This window comes from Pieris brassicae, chromosome 1, assembly GCF_905147105.1.
Source record: "Pieris brassicae chromosome 1, ilPieBrab1.1, whole genome shotgun sequence".
Lineage (NCBI taxonomy): Eukaryota > Metazoa > Arthropoda > Insecta > Lepidoptera > Pieridae > Pieris > Pieris brassicae.
This window is the reverse complement of record NC_059665.1, coordinates 10,354,393-10,366,006: the sequence shown is the minus strand read 5'-3', so window position 1 is coordinate 10,366,006 and position 11,614 is coordinate 10,354,393. Positions and strand designations below refer to the sequence as shown.

At 34.5% G+C, this 11,614-nt stretch overlaps 1 protein-coding gene across 4 annotated transcripts in view; it reads left to right on the top strand.

Annotated features, from left to right (window-relative positions):
• Window positions 1–2: 2 nt before the first annotated feature.
• The window catches only part of LOC123708765 (spectrin alpha chain), a 35,413-nt gene continuing 23,801 nt past the window's right edge, over window positions 3–11,614 (top strand). For all 4 annotated transcript variants that reach the window (XM_045659665.1, XM_045659656.1, XM_045659649.1 and 1 more), the window contains exons 1-16: window positions 3–121; window positions 2,268–2,356; window positions 2,777–2,950; window positions 3,379–3,645; window positions 3,930–4,118; window positions 4,414–4,602; window positions 5,097–5,267; window positions 5,720–5,887; window positions 6,204–6,443; window positions 7,171–7,359; window positions 7,547–7,655; window positions 8,275–8,454; window positions 8,951–9,135; window positions 9,365–9,517; window positions 10,983–11,142; window positions 11,296–11,501. In XM_045659665.1, coding sequence (XP_045515621.1) covers window positions 2,282–2,356; window positions 2,777–2,950; window positions 3,379–3,645; window positions 3,930–4,118; window positions 4,414–4,602; window positions 5,097–5,267; window positions 5,720–5,887; window positions 6,204–6,443; window positions 7,171–7,359; window positions 7,547–7,655; window positions 8,275–8,454; window positions 8,951–9,135; window positions 9,365–9,517; window positions 10,983–11,142; window positions 11,296–11,501 — 2,655 coding nt within the window. In that variant the 5' untranslated portion in view covers window positions 3–121; window positions 2,268–2,281. The remainder of the gene's footprint in view (window positions 122–2,267; window positions 2,357–2,776; window positions 2,951–3,378; window positions 3,646–3,929; window positions 4,119–4,413; window positions 4,603–5,096; window positions 5,268–5,719; window positions 5,888–6,203; window positions 6,444–7,170; window positions 7,360–7,546; window positions 7,656–8,274; window positions 8,455–8,950; window positions 9,136–9,364; window positions 9,518–10,982; window positions 11,143–11,295; window positions 11,502–11,614) is intronic.

Sequence of the window (11,614 nt, the reverse complement as noted above, 5' to 3'; positions counted from 1 at the left end):
AGTGGCAATAATAGTGCAGTGACGCGGCTGGGATGTCGAACGAACGATATTTTGTGTAATTTTTGTCGTGGAAAGTGTTTATATTCATTATTTACATAAATTAATAGAAATTGTTAATACAGTAAGTACCATCACTTCTCATCTTAATTTTTATTAATCTGTTAATGTAATATGTTTTTCATTATCTGACACACCCATCTTAATCATTGAATACATGTATTTCTTATATGTCCCCGTAATCTTAGACACACCTAGTTTAATTAAATTATAATTAAACGTTTTAAAATATAAATATAAATACTATTATAAACATTTATTTCATGTTTCAATATAACAAACTGCCGCCCGTTATCCATTTAAGGTTTATTTTGGGGCATTACGTCATTGTATAAGTTGGGAAGTGCTATAAGCCGTCGCCGGATAGCGTTTAGCCTATAGGTAGGTAGTCCGGTACATGTAGATAATCTTTCGTTGACTATATAGCTATGAGTAAAAATCAGTGGTTCCTTAAACCGAGACTGGTCACTACTATTCATAGCATTAATTTACAATTTCTATGATATTGATTGCAGATTAAGTAAAATTATTGATTAGCCATAGTCAATATTTCTAGAACATGATGACCTACTTAGCATAGTAGAAATAATGGGTTTATCTTATTAGATTACTGTATTTGCTTTGTAGTAAATTATAAAAAGAAAAGTAATGTGCAAATTTAATTTTTTTCAATATCTTTTACACTTGTCTACTTATCATACATATAAAATGTAATCTTGTATTCCGTTACTAACTGAAAATATCATCATAAATAATCAATATTATTTTTTTAATTATTATGTATATGTATACACCACCATTTTATTTCAATGTAACCATTTTATTATATACATATACATAGCAGAGTTGTAAATTAAAAGACAATTAAGTAAAAGTGAAATTTAAACTTAATAATGCAATGCTATGCCTGCAAAGCTGTTCTCAGCCCCACCCATATGTCACCTAAATGGTGTAGACTGGAAGCATATTTGGCTTTAATGTAGAATTACATTTATTTCACTATATATTTACTTATTTGTTGCATGTTTTATATGGCTGTTAAATAATTCTTGACATAGTTTTTCCAAAATATATAATCAAAACTACATTTTCTTGTAGTGTAATTATTATTCTTTGAAAATACTATAAGTATATTAAAGGCACTGCCTGAAAGGCTGAAAAGGCTGTTTTAAACAGTTGATTACCAAATTATCAAGGACTCAGATGAGTCACAAGGTTGTGTGATGTAATATTGATGTAATAGTTTACCTATTTAGGACTTATTACTTGCAATAAAGTAATTAATGTCTGGCAACAGGATTGTTAAAAGCTTGTTAACAAAAAGGTTTCTTAACTTTTTTTATACCTTTTTTACCTAACACAGAATAGACTATATTTTTATTTAGAAACTTTTTTGTATTCATGCTTGTAGGACAATATCCTATAAGTCCCCATTTAATGAGGAGGTTTACATTGTTGGGTTGTTTTTTTCTCATCTTATAATTCCATTCTATTCACAAAACAGTCAATAGTGAAATGTTTTGTTTTATATTATGTAGTACTTTTCTTTTATAATAAAATTTAACAGTATGAACTATTGCATTTTTGTTTTATATAACTATTACCTAGAGGCACTAGATTCTATGGTGAAAGATTGATATGTTTGTTATCTATCTCAATATACAAGATATTCATGATCTATTTTAGTATATTTATGTTTTACATAGACGCCACTATATTAACAAGAACAATCATTATATTAACAAGAAACTAAAATCACATCTGTTTTACTCATATAACGAAACAATCCCTAGAGGAAGTATGTAGGTATAAAATGATGCATGTAATAAGCCCCCTATTGTAGCGTGCCATTGGGATTCGAGCATGTTAGAATAATTGAGTTTAGTCATACCTAGACTAGTAAACTCAGGTATATACTACAGATAAACCTAGCTATCCTGGCCTATACATTGACAAATATCAGAGACTTTTGGAAAGCAAAGCAAGAACATATCTAAGCTTTCCAAATATATGTGGTAATTTTTTATTGTAAATTGTCATGAATACAAATTAGCCTTGAAGATAATTGAGCAGAAAAACGTGACTATTTTAAAAAGCAATCATTATTGTGTATTACTTTATTGTATTAAATACAAAAATTGTCTATGAAAAAGTTTTTGAGTAAAAAATTAATAAATTATTCATTATTTTAATTTGTTTCATTGTTTTAGGTACTGTATTCAACATGGAGCAGATTCCACCACCCAAGGAGGTAAAGATCCTCGAGACAGCTGAAGACATTCAGGAACGACGTGAACAGGTAAGTGTTGTATTAAATAACAATCCAAGTTTGAACACAAATATATAGTGAAATAACAATATATAGTTACTGTTCAGTTATAATAATACTTTTAAATTAATTAAATTGTTTTCCTATTAATCTATAATAGTATTTTAACTACCCAAAATGGATCGCCACTGTCATTAACCTAATTTTATACCACAAACTGTATTTCTCAAAGAAATATTGCTTTTATAAGGTAATAAAATATTTTAAAACATATACAGTACCAAAAACGAAAGGATATATACACTTTTATTAAATGTATAGCCGTTTTATATCAACGGTTATAGTCGTCTCAACATCGACGACGGTCATATTTATACTCTGGCTTCTGGGTCAGCTAGATACTACCTAATCTTGATATAAATTGAATGTTTTTAATATTTTAATACATAGGTTCTGAATCGTTATGAAGACTTCAAGCAAGAGGCTCGCGCTAAGCGTGAGAAACTGGAAGATTCCCGACGCTTCCAATACTTTAAGCGTGATGCCGACGAGCTTGAATCCTGGATTCAGGAGAAATTGCAAGCTGCTAGCGATGAAAGCTACAAAGACCCTACTAACCTGCAGGTACTTTAAATAATTTAGACGAAGATTTATTATACGTTATTTTTAATCATGTCAATCAAGCATTGATTCAGTAAGTTAACTACATCAATAAAATTAAAGTCTTGTATATGTTCTAATAAAATTCTGGCTTAGATGATTCAAGTGGTATTTTTCTAGCACGCTCTTGATTGTATGTAGGGGCAGCCCTTAGTCCTTCTAAACATACCTTAAGAAATAACAGAACAGAATAACAGAAATTGCATAAAAATTAAAAGGTCAACGTAAAAATATTTGCGTTATGATTGATTGGCACAAATTAATTTTAAATATTTCTATAACAGACTTTACAAGGAACAGAAATTATTGATTATTATTTGAAATAGCAAGTTCCGAAGGCCAAATTGAGAATTTTAAATGCATGCAATAGTCAAATTTTGTTTTCTTAATAGGCTAAGATCCAAAAACACCAAGCCTTTGAGGCTGAAGTAGCTGCCCATTCCAATGCTATCGTTGTTCTGGACAACACTGGCAGTGAGATGATCTCTGCCGGTCACTTTGCGTCTGACACCATTCGCAAACGGTTGGATGAGTTGCACCGTTTATGGGAGCTTCTGCTCTCACGCCTCGCTGAAAAGGGAATGAAACTTCAGCAGGCGTTGGTGCTTGTGCAATTCTTGAGGCACTGCGATGAAGTCATGTTTTGGATTCATGACAAGGTAAGTTTGATGCTGGTACTACTGGTTTAGTAAAAAATCTGAATTATTTAATTTTCGACATATTTAACAATGTGATGCTTTAAAGACATTATTTACTATTCAAAAACATGGGAACTATCTTATAATAAAAAAACTTCTGAACGTATGAACATACATACGTTAATATATATATATATATACATATATATGAAAATACCATCTAATCGTACGTGCTTGAGTACGTTTTGAATGTTAATGTGAAATGTTCGTACTAAGGCATATTCTTATGGTTTAATGTTGTATAGGAAACATTTGTATGTGCGGAAGAATTTGGCTCGGATTTGGAACATGTTGAGGTCCTCCAGCGCAAATTTGACGAGTTCCAAAAGGACATGGCGGCGCAAGAGTACCGCGTCACTGAAGTGAATCAGCTGGCTGAGAGACTGGTGCTCGAAGGACATCCCGAGAGGGAGACCATCGTTAAGAGGAAGGATGTGAGTATAATTCCTTACGTCATACTCTATGAAAGTATATTTTCTCTTACGTATAAATTATAATTTCGGTACATTATCCAACTTTACGGTATTAACATCTTAATCTATGAAAAATATCCTATGCATTCTAGCGTTTTAAGTGATTAAATAGGCTTTCAGTATATTATTTAAAAAACGCCTTTCATTTATCGCACTTTTGAATTCTTTTACCTTATATAAAACATTCTAAATCTTCAATTTTTCATTATCACTCCAATATTTCTTTAATTTCTTCTTTATATAATAAATCTACCAGGAGCTGAATGAAGCCTGGCAGCGCCTCCGTCAAATGGCGCTGATGCGTCAAGAGCGTTTATTCGGTGCTCATGAGATTCAACGTTTCAACCGTGATGCCGATGAGACAATCGCTTGGATCTCGGAGAAGGACGTGGTTCTTGGATCTGACGACTATGGACGCGATCTTGCTACTGTACAGACTTTGCAGGTAATTATTTGGTAATTAATACAGAACAAAAATAATATTTTTCATTATTTTTCTTTGATGCTCTGCTGTGATAGGAGATAATCATCAATATATCGAACCTATATTATTTATTGATACTGTTGACAAGTTTTTAATCGGGAAATATTTAGATTTACAAACAAAAAGTATTTATTCTATAAAGGGCGTAAACTAATGATCCCAACTTCTGGCTTGAGATAATCTTGCACATACAGTAAAAACCGTTTACGACGACATCGTTAAGAGCAACATACCGGTTATATTGATCAAAATCAAAGGTTCCGGCTGAATTCTATGTATTAGGTACTAAATAACAACGTCATCGGCTGTTACGACTATCGGTTTTTATGACCAAATATGAGTAGTCCCTTCAATGTCGTTATAACAGATTTTGACTGTAATTACATTTTTATGTTAAAGTTCGATTTTCATTTAAGAACTACTGTCACAATAATTTGCAATGTTTTTATATTTAGCGTAAACACGAGGGTGTGGAGCGTGACCTGGCCGCTTTAGAAGACAAAGTGGCCACTCTGGATGGAGAGGCTGCTCGCTTGGCTGACATCCACGGGGACCACTCTTCAGCCATACACAGCAAGCGGGATGAAATCACCACTGCTTGGCAGCGGCTTGTACAGAAGGCTCAGGTATAGTGACGTGCACATAGCAAATAAAACAATAATAAAATGTAAATATTGAAGTAGTCTGAAATTAAACCATCTTATAGATAATCAAGTTAGATATATTTGACTCATGGCGAGATATTGACTTGAGATGTGAATTAACATAAACATCTGCTCCCCAAAAGAACACATTTATTTGAAACCTATTTGGCTTTAGTAAAGTTATGAAGGCAGATAGAATCAAATTTGTGTTTTTTTTTTAAATTAATTAATGAATGTTTGGAAACCCTCAATATGCGATATGTGACGGTGGAACACAAATTGGTCACAACTTTTCCATCAACATTAATTACAAATTTCTTTAAATCAAATTAAATTAAATAGAAAATTCAAGCAAGGAATGATAATTTTTACAATTAAAGTACAAATTAAGTGAACAGTTTTTATAATATTATTATTATTATTATCATTATTAGGAACGTCGTCTAGCACTTGAGTCATCATATGCTCTACACCGTTTCCTGGCTGACTACCGTGACCTCATCTCTTGGATGAGTGACATTCGCGCTTTGATCGCAGCCGACGACCTCGCTAAGGATGTGCCCGGAGCTGAGGCATTGCTTGAGAGACATCAGGAACATAAGGTAAGGTTTTTTCTTCTATGTTTAAGTCAGGCGTGAAGATGTTAACAAATTTAAAATTCAATACCTAAAAATTGTAGCGTTGACATTTGACAGATAAAATAAATTACAAGATAATATAAGATGTTCAATTTATATATTGCTGTATAACTCAAACTTTATTCATATAGGTAACTAAGTACATTTCTGAACGTCAACAGAAAAGATTCTAAATTTACATTATAATAAACAAAATACGTTGTTTCTCCTGAAAACTAACGTATCATTTCAGCAAATTTTTCATTCTTAGTTGGGTGTAGTTAACATATAACCTTTTTAGGGCGAAATGGACGCGCGTGAGGATGTTATGGCTGCGTGCCTATCCAGCGGTGAAGCCCTCGTATCGGGCGGACATCGCGGTTCAAGCGAAGTGCAATCCGCTCTTGACTCTCTCCGATCTGAGGCAGCGGCCCTTAACTCGTTATGGGAACAACGCAGAGTCCTCTACCTGCAATGTATGGATCTGCAGCTATTCTACCGGGATACAGAACAAGCAGATGCCTGGATGCACAAGCAAGAGGTATGTTCTTATGTTTATAGTTTATCGTAACTTGAAAATCGAGTTCCGTATGTCTGATACATACATACATAAAGCCTAAGTCAGTGGTCAAACTTTTTAATGCCGGGCCAGAAAGTTTAAGAAATTCTAGAGGAGGACCAGAATTATAAACAAATGCATTGTATGTTAAAGCTTTTAATCAAAATATTATAAAGCCATGACGAGTAGAATCTACTTTTTCTTCTCGACCGTCAAGCCATCATTATAACTATCCGTGTCGATGTACCCTCGGCGAGCCGGTTAAATACTTTTGCGGGCCGTACTTTGCCGATCACTGGCTTAAGCTGAAAGCTTCGAAAGAATGAAAGCAAGAAAGAAGAAATCTTTAATTTAGTGTTCCTCCCTGTTGTCTCTCTCACTGTGTCAAAGACATACACTTTTAGTTTATTTATTTATAAAAGCTTGCCAACGCTTGTCATATTGATACATTGGTACAAGAAAAATAAAATACAGTTTTTAATTTGACAAGCACTTATAGGCAATCATAGCAAATACAAAGTGATCGAAACTTAGAAACAAAAATATATAGTCATTTGTTATTTGCTAGCAGAATTGACAAGTGACTAAAACCGCCATATTGTTTTTCATAATTCAAACATGAGGCAAGTATTTTAAGAGTTCCATTAAGAAAAACATTGCCATTAGAAAATTAATTTTTCGAATGTTAAAAAATAACATCCTTTCTCAGGCCTTCCTTGCTAACGAAGACGTTGGTGACTCTTTAGACTCTGTTGAAGCTCTCCTCAAAAAGCACGAAGACTTTGAGAAGTCTCTGGCGGCTCAGGAAGAAAAGATTAAAGCGCTGGATGAATTCGCCACTAAATTGATTGAGGGACAGCATTATGCGGCTGATGATGTTGCGCAAAGGAGAGAAATGGTTCGTATTAGTGTTATTCGAGACTTGTTCGGAAGATGTCGCTTTAACAGTAAGGCTAATCTTTACACTCAATTTATATATAATTTGAAAGAGTTAAATTTTGATATGATTAAAACAAGTTGTTTTAAATAAATAAATATTTTATGTTTTTCATAAGTATTTATTGAGGTTTAATTCAACGTTACAGTTATTGGAGCGACGCGCAGCCCTGTTAGAGAAGTCGAATCAGCGTCGCGCCCTCCTCGAAGATGCCTACAAGTACCAGCAGTTCGAAAGAGACTGTGACGAGACCAAAGGTAAATATAAATATTATCTATATTTATATCTCGACGCCTGTCGTTCCACAACACATCGCTTTTTAAGGAACTTTCTACTACGCACCACCTCTTTGGGTAACCAGCTGCCAGTAAAGGTTTTTACAAACTGAAACGACTTAGACGCCTTAAAATATCGTACTATTCCCTGAAAGGTCGGTAACACATCCGCTTAGGCCCCGGGGTTATAGCTGCACGTGTGTTTTAATTTTTATCAAAATTATGATGAATTTATGAATTGTCTTTGCTTGTACTAATGGAAGGTTGATCTGAATATATTAGGGTGATATACAGAAACAAGATCTAGCGCTAAGTGTGACTCCCGTATGTCGAAAGTATAGCATTTTGAGCATTGATACATTTCTGCACCTAGCATTTAGCTTTTTGTTGAATAATTACAGTTCCGTGCTTAATCCAACTTATTGATCACCGGACTTATACCTCATGTTCATATATCCGCTTCTGAGGCATTAATAACATTATTTTATGTGTCTTTAAAGTTTTTCAACCATATTTACATTGGACATTAAAACGCAATTAAGAGTTATACTATTTCCGTTTTATATCTACTGTTCCATTATACATATTTTCCATTATACAGGGTGGATAAACGAGAAACTAAAATTCGCGACTGACGACTCTTACCTGGACCCCACCAACCTTAACGGCAAGGTGCAGAAACATGGCAACTTTGAACAAGAGCTGTTGGCCAACAAGCCAAGAGTGGACGAGATCACTACCACTGGGCATAAGCTTTTGGAACAGGAACATTTTGCTAAACGTACGTATTTCAAGGATTTATTATACAGTGGACCACCGGTAAACCTGCCCCTGTCTAATCCGGCACCACCTGTAATCTGACATGGTCTTTTATTTATTACTGTTTTTTTTTTTAATTTGTCATATGAAGTATAATTTGTACTTCAGAGTACATAGAGAACATATAGAATCTTACATAGGATCTGTAATTTATTGCATAAAAACATACTCTTTGTAAAAATAACCGGACTATAGGGGGTCTTAGTCAGTACTCTAAAATCGGTCGGTCCTGCAAAATATTTGTCGTATTACCGGGGTCCACTGTATTGTGGCAGTAACAATTGGACTCGGTAATATGTCCAGAAATGTGTGTACATCAAGATGATGTGGTTATGTATTAGAAAAAAAAATTTTTTTTAGTAAATAAACTATTTTTAGTGGTGATTAAGTAAATTTAATAGCATTTTCGTAATTTGACATCCTTTTTAAAGATATTAATTTTTATTTTTTTTAATTAGCCCAAATCTCAACCCGGGTTGAGGAACTTGGTGCATCATGGGAAAAGCTGGTGCAAGCATCAGAGCTGAAGGGATCCAAGTTGCAGGAGGCCTCGGCTCAGCAGCAGTACAACAGGGCAGCTGAGGACATAGAACTGTGGTTGTCTGAAGTTGAAGGTCAACTGCTTAGTGAGGACTATGGAAAGGTTGGTTGTGGACAATTCCTTTGAATCATTTTTTCTTTTAGGTGTGGAGTTTAAGTTGAAATCAGTTTTGCCTCTGATATTTATTAGCGAAGTTTATTAGTACAAATAATATAGCAATTGTACACTAATTATTACAAAAACCTTGTTGAAAAACGAGATAATTTTGATTAAGACTAAAATATATATAAAAAAAAATTTACAATGTAGATACTTATCTGATTTTTTTCAGGATCTGACCAGCGTTCAGAATCTGCAGAAGAAGCATGCCCTACTTGAGGCAGACGTGAGCTCACACGCGGAACGAGTTGACGCGCTACGAACGCAAGCGGAGCAGTTCATCGAGAAGGGACATTTTGACGCGGATAATATTAGACACAAAATTGTTAGTATTAATAATGGAAAAATATTTAATTAGTTCATAGTTAACAGTAAAACTTGGGAGGTCCCAAGGTACATCCGGTTATAATCGGGCTTATACATGTTGTCGATTCAACGCGATTAATAATTGCAAAAATGGTGTCACTACCGTTGTGCGTCATTTTTACTTAATATTTAAACACAGTCAGTGCGCATGTCTGGCGCAGGCGCCGTGGCAGAGCGCCACTGTATTTAACGATCGATGCACTACTGACAAATTGACTTTGACACATTGACATTTTACAACCTGTAAGATGTCTATGATATTGCGTAGTGTTGACATCGTGTTCTTTTATGACATATTCTCTGAAATACATATATATTATTTGGGGTTGGTAGACACAGGAGGCTGGTGAAGATCAGTCAAAAAGTCGAAATATACTAAACGCAGTGAACTTAAAACTTTCGCCTTGTGTAAATTAAAAACGGCTGATATAAAACTAAAACTTATAAGCTAATGGCACTATTTATTTAAAAATACATAAAAAATATTTTTGTTGTATTAAAAAATAGTGCAACAGTAAATTGTTTGTCGTACTCACGCGGCCGTTGTCGGCCGATGTGGGCAGTAACATTCATACAAAATACATATTAAACCGCCTTCATATTTATTGACGGTTATACATTTAGGAATCTTTAATTTTTAAACAGCTCCGTTCATACGGAGCATATACGTTTATATACATATTAATAAAATATGTGTTTAATAAAAGGCCGTGTTAATATATACCTCCATAGTCCAGCCATAAGTTCTGTTACAAATTATAATGCATTTTTTTAATGAAGTAATTTAATATAATAACATTTATAGCTACATATGTATTAAAGTCAGCAAACAATAAAAAAAATACTCTTTTCGAGATGGCACGCGGTAATTCTTCCGATCTTTTTTGGTCTTCGACAGATGAAGTGTTGTTGTATCTGTTGATAGTACGATATACGAACATACGTCTAATACTAAGCTTTTCAAAAGCTTGTGAAATATGATATTTGAGCAAGGCGATCACTGCAATCCTATTTTCTCTAACACCTCATTCCTTAAAAAGTTGGAAAAAAAAAAGTTTTTATGTAACAGTATTTATGGCCTAAAATCCTAGCTTGGTTTTATTATTTTTAATATATATATTTATTTATTAGGTTACTGAACAGTGTTGGCCTAGTCGTTTCAAGGAGCGACTCATACCTGGGGTCGTAAGTTCGAACCCCGGCTATGCACCATAGAATTTCTGTCTATGTGCGCAATTTACTCTCGTACGTACGATGATAGAAAACATAGTGAGGAAACCGGCATTTTGACACAAAAAGTCGACGGTGATCGGTGGTTGATGACCTCCTTGGGTATTAGAAATTATCATGAAACAGACGCAGAAATCTAAGGCCTAAAAGCTTGCGGCGGCATTGGTATACGTAACTTTTTTTTTTATCCATAGGAAGCTTTAGTAGCTCGCTACGCGGCCCTAGAAAAACCGATGGCCATACGTAAACGACGACTTCTTGACTCGCTTCAAGCACAACAGCTGTTCAGGGACCTTGATGACGAAGCTGCCTGGATCCGGGAGAAGGAACCAATTATTGCATCCACCAACAGAGGTAGGTTTTTCATGTAATTCATAACTTAATGTAACAAATTCTTTATCTGCGAGAATAATTTTAATACTATGTAGAAAAAAATCCCAATATATACAAAGCTTTGCGGTTATTACCACGTGGGATGGATAAACGTGTTAAATAATGATCATATAGGTCGTGACCTCATCGGTGTCCAAAACCTGATGAAGAAGCACCAAGCAGTGATGGGAGAGATGGGTCAGCACGAAGCCCGCGTAGAAGCAGTCAGGGCCGCGGGCCAGGCCCTGATCGACGCGCAGCACTTTGCGGCCGACGACATTGCGTCCCGCTTGCAACATCTGCACAAGACGTGGACCCACTTACATGAGAAAGCATTGCAGGTATTTTTATTTAAAATTAATAAATTCTAGCTACTAATATTCGTAGTTTTGTTAAACACCAAAAGTTTGGGTACATTTACTTTTATGGAGGTACAAATTTATTATGTAGGCTT